At 50.4% G+C, this 13268-nt stretch overlaps 1 protein-coding gene and 1 non-coding gene across 2 annotated transcripts in view; one reads left to right on the top strand and one right to left on the bottom strand.

Moving 5' to 3' along the window:
- Nucleotides 1–3294: 3294 nt before the first annotated feature.
- On the bottom strand, nt 3295–3368 carry TRNAI-AAU (transfer RNA isoleucine (anticodon AAU)). Its single transcript has one exon. It is a non-coding gene; the product is annotated as a tRNA-Ile (tRNA).
- An 8764-nt stretch (nt 3369–12132) lies between these two features.
- Nucleotides 12133–13268, top strand: part of MOK (MOK protein kinase) — a 43197-nt gene continuing 42061 nt past the window's right edge. The window contains exon 1 of the mRNA XM_064375224.1: nt 12133–12308. Within this exon, the coding sequence (XP_064231294.1) occupies nt 12302–12308 (7 nt within the window). The 5' untranslated portion in view covers nt 12133–12301. The remainder of the gene's footprint in view (nt 12309–13268) is intronic.

Here is a 13268-nt window from a genome sequence, read left to right as displayed (position 1 = left end):
GAACTCGGGTCTCTGAGCGACGGCGGCTCCAATGTGCGTCACCTGGGAAAGGGGCGGGCTACGGGTGCCTCGCAGGCCAAGACACCTCGGAAGGTGACCGTGCCTGGCGGGAAGGTCGAGGAGTGCCCCGCCCCCGCCGACAAGCGCCGCGGCTGCTAGGCTGATCAGCGGAGCGCACACCGGCTCCCCCTTATTTTCTTATTGCCTGTCATGGATGTATTTAACACTTACCTTCTCCGGGACCTTCGGGGTTCCAGAGCCCCCGGCCCAAAAGTTACCACACTAAGTGTTCTGACATCATCGTGCATCCGAATCATCAGCGGAGGATCCTGTCTGGAGATGCAGAGTCCTGTGCCCACCCCGAAACGTTTGGATTTATAGATCTAAGAGGGGACCACAGTTCGAATTGTTAACAAGAGTGTTTCCCAACCCCCAAATTGTTCCCATGTCACCCTAGCCTCTCTCTACTCACCTGCCCAGACTCGGTGCACCTTGAAGGGAAAGATGATATATTACTCATTCGGTGCCCAGCACAGGCCCTGCCCAGAACGGAACGCAGGCTCAGGACATGAATGATAGGAGGATGAATATGAATAAACGATTGGGCCGGGCGCAGTGGCTCACACCTGTAATCCCAGCCCTTTGGGAGGCCGAGGCGGGGGCATCACCTGAGGTCGGGAGTTCAAGAGGAGCCTGACCAACGTGGTGAAACCCCATCTCTACTAAAGATACAAAAATTAGCCGGGCGTGGTGGTGTGCACCTGTAATCCCAGTTACTAGGGAGGCTAAGGCAGGAGAATCGCTTGAACCCGGGAGACGGAGGTTGCAGTGAGCCGAGATCACACCACTGCACTCGAGCCTGGGTGACAGAGAGAGACTCCATCTCAAAATAAATAAATAAGAATAAACGAATGAATGAACCCACCCTCTCTACATGTCACTATCCATCCAGCTCCACTGCCCATCTTCCTTAGCCTGATCACCCCTTCTTCTTACGGTTGAGGCTCTGTATGCCCTCCCCAATGAGTCTTGTAGCTGCAGGTGTGTACACATGTCCCAGCTCCTCTCCCCAGGTAAAGCAGGAGGTCCACGGGTCAACAAACCCTTATTAAGCACCTGGAGGGTGAGTCGCTGTTCCCGCCAAGTGGGGTTTAACAGTCCAGGTGGTGAGAAGGAGGAAACTGCCATTTGCAGCACAGTATGATGAGCACCGAAGCCAGTAAAGTAAGGCTGAGAGCCAGGTTGGTGTCAGAGAAGGTTCTGGAAGATCACCATCATCCTCATCAATACATTGCATTCATGATGCTACCTGCTGTATTATTTTTTAATGGTGAATTTTATATTATGGGTATCTTACCACATTTTTTTCTTTTTTTCTTTTTTTTAATAGGGAGACTCACAGGCTACACTTTTTTTTTTTTTTTTTGAGACAAGATCTTGCTCTGTCGCCCAGCCTGGAGTGCAGTGGCATGATCTTGGCTCGCTACAACCTCAACCTCCCAGGCTCAGGTGATCCTCCCACCTCAGCCTCCGAAGTAGCTAGGACTACAGGCATGCACCACCATGCCCAGATAATTTTTGTATTTTTAGTAGAGACAGGATTTCGCCATGTTGGCCGGGCTGGTCTCAACCTCCTGACCTCTGGTAATCCACCCACCTCAGCCTCCCGAAGTGCTAGGATTCTAGGTGTGAACCACTGTGCCCAGCACAGTGGAAGCTCTGAGGGAAGCTCTGCTTTTTAGCAGATAAGAGATTTCAGGATTTTTTTTTTTTTTTTTTTGAGACTGAGTCTCGCTCTCTCTCCAAGGCTGGAGTGCAGTGGCGCCATCTTGGCTCCCTGCAACCTCCACCGCCTGGGTTCATGCGATTCTCCTGCCTCAGACTCCCAGGTAGGTAGGATTGCAGGCATCTGCCACCACGCCCAGCTAATTTTTGTATTTTTAGTAGAGACAGGGTTTCATTATGTTGGTCAGGCTGGTCTTGAACTCCTGACCTCAGGTGATCCGCTCACCTCAGCCTCCCAAAGTGCTGGGATTACAGGTGTGAGCCACCGCACCCGGCCAGATTTCAGGAATTAAAATGCCTTCTACTCAAAATAATTTTCATGCCACCGTGGCATATTCTAAACCCCTTCAAGCTCAGGAAACGTGAGGGCTGCAACCTCCACCGATTCCTCCATGCTGTGTCCCTGAATCTAACAACGTGCCTGCCAGTACTATTAAAAGATGTGACATCCATCGTGTGTACAGGTGTCTATTTTAGGTGTCAGCCGCCCAGGCTCTCCTAACTTTGCTTATAATAGCAGCAGCGCCATCGCCTGGCATTTATTGAGAACTTTTACTACACCCTGGGCACTTACCAAGGTCTGTAGATTTTTGAGCTCCTTCTTATTTAGGTCAGAGCTAGTAGCTGTTTCCACTGTAGAATTTTCAAGAACAGGTGGAGCCCCTGCTGGATACTGACATCAATGGCATCGACACTATACAACCGGCTTTTGTTCGACTGAGCACACCTGACCACCCTAGAAACTTGAACCAGGAGAGGGAAATGCATCCACTTGCCCCGGCTGCAAAATGCAGAACCAAGAGGAAGAAATGAGAAGCTTAAGATGTTTCTGAAAAGAAAAGAGGGCGATGGGGCGGGGAAGAGAAGGTTTCCAGAGGCTTTCACAACCTGAGCGCCTCACTAAAAACATGGCAGTCATCTGCTAGCTGTCACTGTCTCCAGGCGGGTTGGGCTTTGTGTCTCAGCGTTTTGCGCCCAGCCTAGAACGGTGCTGGGCAAGCAGTAGTAGCTCTCCATACTCATCTGTGGAATGCATTCATTCCAGACCTGGATTTTCAACTCTAAGGCTTCCCCGCCAGGGGGCCCAGAGAACACTAGGCCGTGACATCTGGGAGCACCTGTCTTCACCAGGCGGTTCCTTCAGACCAGACGCAGCCTCAGGAAACGTGTGTGTGTGTGGGGGGGGAGCTGGTGATGTGCATCGGTTTGGATGTCCCGAGTGCCCCCCAAAAAACGACAAATGTTAAAGGCCTAACCAATGGCATTCTAAAACAGACCCTTCAGGTGGCATCGGGCGCGGGGTCTCTGCGTGAAGAGCCACGGCCCCAGCGCGCGTTGGGTTCTTCCCGCTCTCCCCAGCAGGCCGCCTTCGACAACCTCTGGGCCGAGTCCAAAAGATTCCGCAATTCGCTCCTGCCTGCACGCCGGTTACAGTACCAGAAAGGACCATTTTTAGAAATAGTTGAAAAAGGAGTTCATGGGCGGGGGGGTGGGAAAAGAACTCCAGACTGGCCCGTACGGGGATCGAACCCGCGACCTTGGCGTTATTAGCACCACGCTCTAACCAACTGAGCTAACCGGCCGCCTGATGGGGCGGTGCTACGAGAATTCTTAGGAGGACTCCACGCCCGCGCCCGCCGGCGAGCCACTCATTGCCAAGCGCGCCCCGCTGGCTGCCTTCCGCTTCGCCCCAGCGGTGACTTTCGACCTCCTCACGGTCATCCCCATTGGCCAGATGCAGAAACTGAGACCTAGGGGACTTCGAGGAGAAGGGAGGCGACTTCCTTTCACAGGGAAAATCCAAATTGCACGTGGGAGGTTTAGCTCCGTTGTGAGAAGGTTTTCAAACATTCCAACTCACTGCTGTTTTTATCTCCGAGAATCCTGCAGCCTGGAAACTTCGTGTATCAAGAGCCTTTAGCATGGTTAAATCAATTAAATCAAGCTTGGAAAATACAAAAAACCACACAAAGGACAAAAGAACCATCGATTCCCTATCGCCCAATAAACAAGGGTCGCTGGGGTCCTGGCCTCCTTCCGGCCGATATTTTCCCCCCACTGTACAGGAGTATTTAATACATATATACATGGAATCCAAAGCCTTGTTTGAAGCAGTCTGTTTTTTCTCTTTCTTTTTGCATTTAATATTCCATCATAAGCATATCCCTAAACAATTGCAAATGTCATTTTACATGATTCCTCAGTGTTTCTTTTCTTTTTCTTTTTTTGAATAAAGAAAAGAGGTTTATTTGGCTCCTGGTTCTGCGGGCTGTACACCAGCATCTGCTTCTGGGAGGATCTCAGGAAGCTTCCAAATCCTATCAACTTGAAGGGACTCATGACGGCAGCCGGGGCACATCCCCGGGGGAAGTGGACTTCAGTGTTTCATTGAGTGGACAAACCATACCTTTCTCTCCTTTTTCTTGAGGGGGAGAGGTCTGAAAAAAATGTTTTTATTTTGCTCTCGTTAACTGAGCACATAAATAAATCACATGGTACAAGGTAGAAGGGTTGATACAGCCGCTGGGTGGGCAACAATGGTACCCACCCCTAAAAGGATAGGATCTTTATGCGAGAGAGAGAGAGAGAGAGAGAGAGAGAGAGAGAGAGAGAAGACGCTAGGAAGACGAACCATCACGGTGTCCACCACACAGCCTGCATGTCTCCTAAAAGGCCTGACTATGGTGTGCTGTGGTCTTCCCACTCCAGGAGCACCAGAAGGGAGCACCAACTTTTTAACTTTTTTTTTTTTTTGACAAGAGTCTCTCTGTGTCACCCAGGCGGGAGTGCAATGGCGCAAACTCGGCTCACTGCAACCTCCCTCTCCTGGGTTCAAGCGATTCTCCTGCCTCAGCCTCCCAAGTGGCTTGGACTGCAGACACGCGCCACCATGTCCGGTTATTTTTGTATCTTTAGTGGAGATGGGGTTTCACCATGTTGACCAGGCTGGTCTCGAACTGAACTCAAGTAATCTGCTCGCCTCAGCCTCCCAGAGTGCTGGTTTTACAGGCGTGAGCCAGCGCGCCTGGCCAGCTTAACACTCTATGTTCTGCTCTGATTACTTCACTAAACTGCTTGGACTGATGTATTATCAGGGTTCCATGCCACAAGCAGCAGAAACCAAATCTAGCTGGTTCGAATAGATTTAATGTAAAGGATGTTAGGTAGGTCACCTCCACGAGCAAGTCTCGAGGACCAAGTTTAGAAAAATGGGCGCTCAGTCAAGACACAGTCATTCAGCCTGGCAGTGCCCTGACCCCCAATCAGCTGTGAGTCAAAGAAACCTAATCCCTATCCTCATGGAGCTCACCGCGCAGCAAGGAAGGCAGGTATCACAGGGAACAGAAAAGATGAGGTGTTGTGCTGGGAGGCTGCAAGCTTCCTGAAGTCTGGCCACTTTACTGTGTCCACAGGACAAGGATGGATGAGCAGGTCAAAGGGGTAAAGCCTTCTCACAGAGGACTGGTGGGGGTGCAGGCATCCTGTCCATTTTGCTCACAGCTGAATGAATGCCCAGAGTCTAGCACACTCTCTGGCATAGCACACGTCCAATAGGTAAGAATCACATGGGTTGAAAACAGTCAGACCAAGTCATTTCTCTGGCCACACCCTTTTGCCCCAGCCCTAACAGGCCTCCCAAATTTAGCAAATATAGATCAAGATGCCGAGTTAAATTGAATTGCAGAAGGACAACGAAGTATTTTTTTAGTGTAAGTATGTTCCATGCTTTTATGTCCCATGGGATATACTTATACTGAAAGAGTATAAGTATACTTACACTGAAAGGCCCCGCCGGACCTGTCCCTTTCCCCTCTGTCCTGCTGCACCCCTGCCCGGCTCCTCCGCGGCAGCCCCTCCGCCTCCTCCCTGGCCCTTGCTTGCCAGGGCCGCTCCGGTGCTGGGGCTTTGGTGCTTCCATTCCTCCTCCTGGACCACTCTTCTTGCAGACAATGTCAAGGCTCCTCCTCCTAGTCTTGGTCGCGACTTAAATGTCACTTGCTCAGCGAGATTTCCCCGATGCCCCCTTTTGCAATCGCAACCTGCATTCGGGATCCCTGCGCTTCCCGGCCCGATCCCCCTCCATCGTTTATTCCCCCCGCTAACCGTCCGCCTCCCACCGCTGGATCGAACTTGCGGACAGTGGGCTCTATTTCACCAGCACCTCAACAGTGCCTGCCACACAGCAGGTGGTCCGTCAAGGTCTCCTGAAGGAAGCCGAAGAGATCGACCCAGGTGAGTGGAACCGTGGCATTCCCCGGACTTCAAGCCACGTGTCCCGAGCAGGCGGAGTGGGCGGGGCGCGCCGGGCGAGGCTGCCGGAGGCGGGGGCGCCGTGACTGACGCCGGCCGCTAGAGGGCGCCCGAGACCTGCGCCGCCAGTCCGGAACCCGGGCTTCGCGAGACCCACTTGCAGCTAACTACGGGGTGGGTTGAGAAGAATTCAATCTGTTTGGCAAATTAAAGCTTTACTCAGGGCCGGGCGCGGTGGCTCACGCCTGTAATCCCAGCACTTTGGGAGGCCAAGGCGGGTGGATCACGAGGTCAAGAGATCAAGACCATCTTGGTCAACAAAGTGAAACCCCATCTCTACTAAAAATATTAAAAAATTAGCTGGGCATGGTGGCGCGTGCCTGTAGTCCCAGCTACTCGGGAGGCTGAGGCAGGAGAATTGCTCGAACCCAGGAGGCGGAGGTTGCGGTGAGCCAAGATCGCACCATTGCACTCCAGCCTGGCTAACAAGAGCGAAACTCCGTCTCAAAAGAAAAAAAAAAAATCTTTACTCAAGAATACATGAAAGAGTACGTGTTATGAGTTATGCATTGAATCATGTCCCCGCAAAAAGATGTTGAAGTCCTAACCTGCAATACCTCAGAATGTGACCTTACTTAGGAATAGCACCTTTACAGAGGGAATCAAGTTAAAATGAGGTCTTCAGGCCGCCACGATGACTCACGCCTGTAATCCCAGCTACTTGGGAGACTGAGGCAGGAGAATCGCTTGAACCCGGGAGGCAGAGGTTGCAGGGTCTTGCTCTGTCACCCAGGCTGGTGTGCAGTGCCATGATAATGACTCACCACAGCCTCGACTTTCTGGGCTCCAGTGCTCCTCCCTCCTCTGCCTCTCAAGTAACTGGGACCACAGGCGTGTGTCATCATGCCTGACTCATTTTTGCATTTTTGGTAGAGACGGGGTTTTGCCATGTTGCTCAGGCTGGCGTCAAACTTCTGAGCTCTAGGGATCCACCTGCCTCGGCCTCCCAAAGTGCCGAGATTACAGGCATGAGCCACTTTGCCTGGCCCACGTCTTCTTATCCTCACACTGTGTTGATAATTAGAACATTTTAGGATAGAGGCTACTGTCCCTTGGCACTTGGAAAGCTGCACTGCTCTGTCTGCTGTGTCTAGTTTTGCTGCTTAGAAGTCCAACATCATGCTGTAACCCAATCTTTTGGATATGATCAGTTTTACTCTTTTGATACTTTTAGGAACTTCTCACTATCCCTATTGCTCTGAAATGTCATGATGTGCTTTGGTGCAGGTTTTTGTTTTTTGGTTTTTTTTCCTGTCGCCAGGCTGGAGTGCAGTGGCGCTATCTCGGCTCACTGCAACCTCTGCCTCCTAGGTTCAAGCGATTCTCTTGCCTCAGCCTCCCGAGTAGCTGGGATTACAGGCATGCACCAGACTAATTTTGTATTTATTTATTTATTTATTTATTTATTTATTTTTTGAGACGGAGTTTCACTCTTGTTACCCAGGCTGGAATGCAATGGCGCCATCTCAGCTCACCACAACCTCTGCCTCCTGGGTTCAGGCAATTCTCCTGCCTCAACCTCCTGAGTAGCTGGGATTACAGGCACGCACCACCGTGCCCAGCTAATTTTTTGTATTTTTAGTAGAGACGGGGTTTCACCATGTTGACCAGGATGGTCTCGATCTCTTGACCTCGTGATCCACCTGCCTTGGCCTCCCAAAGTGCTGGGATTACAGGCGTGAGCCACAGCGCCCGGCCTAATTTTGTATTTTTTAGTAGAGATGAGTTTTCACCACGTTGGTCAGGCTGACTCCTGACAGGTGATTCACCAGCCTCAGCCTCCCAAAGTGCTGGGATTACAGGGGTGAGCCACCGCGCCTGGCCTGGTGCAGGTCTTTTTTATTCATGTATTCCACATGCCTAGAGCAATACTTGGCAAATAGGTGTTCAATAATATTTGCTGAACGAATGTTAAATTCATTAATGGGCCTTCCTTGGGCCTTTTCCATTTGGAAATTTGTCCTTTCATTCTGGCAACGTTTCTAGTGAAGAATGTTTCTGATGGACATTTGATAATCTCCTCCACTCCAAATGTTCTCTTTCTTTTTCTGGAACACCGTTTTACAGAGGTCAGACTCTGAATCGATTCTCTGACTTTCTCCCTACTCTACGATCCACGCCTCTGTCTTTTGTCCAGCTTCCGGACAATTTCCTTGAACGATCTTCCAACCTTTCTTTTACATTTTTTATTTTGATTTGGGGCCCAGGTGCACACAGATACAGAGTGGGCAGAACATTTTCAATATTGAAGCTGAATTCCTGTCTGTCCATTCTGGGTTAGGGCAGGAGATGCAAAGGAAAATGAAAAACACAAATGAAATGCTTCACCGTACAATGTGTTCTGTGCCAAAGCCGTCAGACAACACAAAAGAAAAATAGACAAAGATTTTTTTCAGATGTTGCTTTTTTTTTTTTTTTTTTCTGAGACGAAGTCTTGCTCTGTCGCCCAGGCTGGAGTGCAGTGGCTCGATCTCAGCTCACTGCAACCTCTGCCCACTGTAACCTCCACTTCCTGAGTTCAAGCAATTCTCTGCCTCAGCCTCTCGAGAAGCTGGGATTACAGGCGCCTGCTACCATACCCAGCTAATTTTCGTATTTTTAGTAGAGAAGGGGTTTCACCATCTTGGCCAGGCTGGTCTTGAACTTCTGACCTCGTGATCCACCTGCCTTGGCCTCTCAAAGTGCTGGGATTACAGGCGTGAACCACCATGCAGGCTGTTTTGTATTTTTTTAGTAGAGACAGGGTTTCCCCATGTTGACCAGGCTGGTCTTGAACTCCCGGACTCAAGTGATCTGTCTGCCTCTGCTTCCCAAAGGGCTGGGATTACCCTGGTGGATTCTAAACACTTTTTTTTTTTTTTTTTTTTTTAAGATGGAGTTTCGCTCTTGTTACCCACGCTGGAGTGCAATGGCGCCATCTTGGCTCACCGCAACCTCCGCCTCCTGGGTTCAGGCAGTTCTCCTGCCTCAACCTCCTGAGTAGCTGGGATTACAGGCATGCGCCACCATGCCCAGCTAATTTTTTGTATTTTCAGTAGAGACGGGGTTTCACCATGTTGACCAGGATAGTCTTGATCTCTTGACCTCTTGATCCGCCCGCCTCGGCCTCCCAAAGTGAGCCACCGTGCCCGGCTCTAAACACTTAAACATGTACATTTCAGTGGATTTTAGTATTCTCACAAAGTTGTGCAATCATCACCCCTAAAAGAAACCTCAGACCTGCCTATTCATTCCCATTTCACTTCCCATTCCTCCTTGTCCCAGCCCTTGGCAACCACTAATGTACTTTCTGTCTATATAGATTTGTCTATTCTGGACATTTTATACAAATAGAATCATATGATATGTGGCCTTTTGTGTCTGGCCTCTTTGACTTAGCACACGGTTTTTGAGACTTCTTAATGGGTATAGGGTTTCCTTTTGGGGTGATTAAAGTGTTTTTGAAGTTGATAGTGATGATAGTTGCACAACACTGCAAATGTACCAAATCTGGCTCTTTAAAATGGCTATTTTTTTTTTTTAATGAAATGTGGTTCTTGCTATGTTGCCGGGCTGGTCTGGAACTCCTGGGTTCAAGCAATCATCCCACCTCAGCCTCCTGAGCAGCTGAGACCATAGGCACCTGCCACCATGCCCAGCTAATTGTTTGTAGAGGTGAGGTCTCACTCTCAGTATGTTGCCCAGACTGCTCTCAAATCCCAGCACTACTGGGCTCAAGCATCCTCTTGCCTTGGCCTCCAAAGCGCTAGGATTACCGGCATGTGCCACTGAGCTCAGCTGCTTTTTTTTTCTTTTCTCTCTCTCTCTTTCCTTCTTTCTCGCCCTCTTTTTTAAGTCAAAGTTTCGCTCTGTCGCCCAAGCTGGAGTGCAATGGGGGGATCCTGGTTCACTGCAACCTCCCCCTCCTGGATTCAAGCAATTCTCCTGCCTCAGCCTCCTGAGTAGCTGAGATTACAGACGCCCCCACCATGCCTGGCTGATTTTTTGCATCTTTAGTAGAGACAGGGTTTCATCATGTTGGCCAGGCTGGTCTCAAACTCCTGACTTTAGGTGATCCACCTGCCTTGGCCTCCCAAATTACTAGGATTAAGGCATGAGCCACTGTGCCCGGCCGCTTTCTCTTTCTTTCAAGACAGGGTCTTGCTTTGTTCCCCAGGCTGGAGTGCAGTGGTGCTATCGTAGCTTATGGCACCCTCAAACTCCTGGGCTCAAGCATCCCCCTGCCTGATCCTCCTGAATAGCTGGGTCTACAGGCATGTACCACCATGCCCGGCTATTTTTTTTTTTTTTTTTTTTTTTAAGGAGAGAAGGGGTGTCTCACAATGATGCCCAGGCTGATCTTGAACTCCTGGGCTCAGGCAATCTTCTCACCTCAGCCTTCCAAAGTGCTGGGATTATATGCGTGAGCCACCACACCTGGCCAACTCAGTCTTAAACCAATTTTCTGAGGCTTTGTTTTGTAAGGCTACTTATCTGTTTAAAAAATAAAAGATGTAGGCCAGAAGGAGGGGGCTTAACAGAGGCTAGTGGTAACCAGCGTGAGCTTGTCCACCAGAAGAATATGGAAAAGCAGAGCTTTTCCCTCAGTTCAGGGAAAGCGCCGAGATGACTGGCTTTCTGATGCTGCCTGCAAGCAGACGGACTCGGAGATCATGCAGCAGAAGCAGAAAAAGGCAAATGAGAAGAAGGAGGAACCCAAACAGTTTTGTGGCTTCGTGTCCAACCCTCTTGCCCTTCGCCTGTGTGCCTGGAGCCAGTCCCAGCGTGCTGGCATTTCCTCCTGTAGTGCTCACAGGTCCCAGCCCTGATGGCATTCCCTTTGCCCTGAGTCTGCAGAGGGTCCCTGTTGTGCTTCCTTCCCCTCAGGTAGCCTCTCTCCCCCTCCACCTCCGGGCCACTCCTGGGGGTGAAGGGGTTACGCCTTCCCAGTGTTTTTTATTACTGTGGGGCTCACCCCAAAGTATTAAAAGTAGCTTCGTAATTCAAAAAATAAAATAAAATAAAAGATGTATTTTAGTAAAAAGAAAAAAAAAGGAGGAAAAAACAGGGACTCGATCTCATGGAATAATTGTAAGAATAATCTAATGAGCTTCATAAAATGCTATACCCGCATATAGTATGGTCGTTATTTTATTGTTTTGTCAGGGTCCCGAGGACTAGGCCACTGTGATGCTCAGGCATTGTGTCTGCACACGGTTCATTCCTGAGTTCATTCATTCATCTTTACAGTAGAATGTAAGTTTCAAGAAATCAGTGAACTTATTGTCTACATTGTCCTTTAAATCCCCAATGCCGGCAACAGTGCCTGGGGCAAAGCAAATGCTTGTTGGATTAAAACGAAAAACTGGTCAGGCACAGTTGCTCAAACCTGTAATCCCAGCATTTTGGGAGGCTGAGGCAGGAGAATCACTTGAGATCAAAAGTTCGAGACTAGCCTGGCCAACATGGTGAAAAGCTGTGTACTAAAAATAGAAAAATTAGTCGGGCGTGGTGGCAGGCACCTGTAGTCCCAGCTACTCGGGAGGCTGAGGCAGAATAGCTTGGACCAGGGAGGCAGAGGTTGCAGTGAGCCAAGATCGTGCCACTGCACTCCAGCCTGGGCGACACAGCGAGACTTTGTCTCAGAAAAAGAAAAAAGAAAGAAAGAAAAGAAAAGTTACAAGTTGACTGGGAAATCGCTATGAACCAGACTCGAAGATGATGCTCAACTGTAGAAGGAGATTGCAAAGAACATTTATCAATTAACAGTTTCGTGTAGAAGCTCCCAAGCCCAATTAAAGCTCAAGGCTATCGTCCACGCAGTTGGTTGCAAATCTCTCATATCCCAAGACAGCAGAGAAAGCGAGCCCGGCGAAGGTCGCCGCCGCGCTAAGGCGGGAATTGCACAGTATTTACGAGGAACTGCGGTGAGGTTGCTTAGCAACCCGCCTGCGGGGGTGAACGGGCTCCACTGCGCACGCGTACACTGGCGGGGCGTTTTGCGCACGCGCGAGCGACAGCTCGGGGCGTTCGCGGCGTGACGGTTGCTAGGGTGACACGGACACAACATGGCGGCCGGATCCTAACGCTCTCCTTCAAGGGACCACCACGGAGATCCTAGTGCGGGACTCCGCCTCAGGGAAGTGGAAAGCAGGGGGCACCCTTCCTGCCTCTTTCTTTTACGTCGTGTGTCGGCAAAGGGTTGTAGCCGGCTTCCGCAACCAAGATGAAGAGTGAGTGGGGCCGGGGACGGGGGCTGGAGGGACTGGGGAGCTTGAGGGCCCTGTGGGGCCGGCGGGGCCGGGCGTCGTAGCCTTCTGCCGTGACTCGGAAGGCATGAGAGGCTCCGCATGTGGGTCCCGAATCCCCCTTGGCTGTAAGAAGCCGGTGTCCCTGGGGGAAGTTCGAGGGATTGGGGCTGGGTTGGGAACTTTGGGGTCTCGGAGAGCCGACCCGAGTCCCGCTGAGGCATATTTTGGTGCGGGTGCGTGGTTCTTACATTGGAGTTTGGGGGGTTGAGTGTGATTCATTTTATTTTCTTAAATGCTGGCTTGAACCTAACATTCTTTTTTTTTTTTTTTTTTTTTTGGAGACAGAGTCTCACTCTATCGCCAGGCACCAGGCTGGAGTGTAGTGGCTCAATCTCGGCTCACCGCAACCTCCGTCTCCTGGGTTCAGGCAATTCTCCTGCCTCAGTCTCCCGAGTAGCTGGGATTACAGGCGCGCGGCACCATGCCCAGCTAATTTTTGTATTTTTAGTAGAGACGAGCTTTCACCATGTTGGCCAGGGTGGTCTCGATCTCTTGACCTCGTGATCCGCCCGCCTCGGCCTCCCAAAGTGCTGGGATTACAGGCGAGAGCCACCGCACCCGGCCCGAACCTAACATTCTTTTCTTGAACATTCGGCAGAAACGCAGGGAATGCTTACAGTGTGGCTCCCTGCCTTTTAATGATACTGGTTTAGTGTCCAATTGAAAGGAAAGTTGGACCGTGTGCTTTATTTTTTGGGTCAAGCAGTAGTGTTTTATAGGAACTTTTTTTTTTTTTTTTTTGAGATGGAGTCTCACTCTGTTGCCCACGCTGGAGTGCAGTGGCATGATCTTGGCTCACCACGACCTCTGCGTCGTGGGTTCAAGTGATTCTCCTGTCTCAGCCTCCCTAGTAGCTGGGACTACAGGCGTGTGCCACCATGC

Source organism: Aotus nancymaae, unplaced genomic scaffold (assembly GCF_030222135.1).
Source record: "Aotus nancymaae isolate 86718 unplaced genomic scaffold, 86718_ANA_hifiasm-v0.15.2.pri h1tg000011l, whole genome shotgun sequence".
NCBI classification, from domain to species: domain Eukaryota; kingdom Metazoa; phylum Chordata; class Mammalia; order Primates; family Aotidae; genus Aotus; species Aotus nancymaae.
This window is presented reverse-complemented; position numbering and strand designations above follow the sequence as displayed.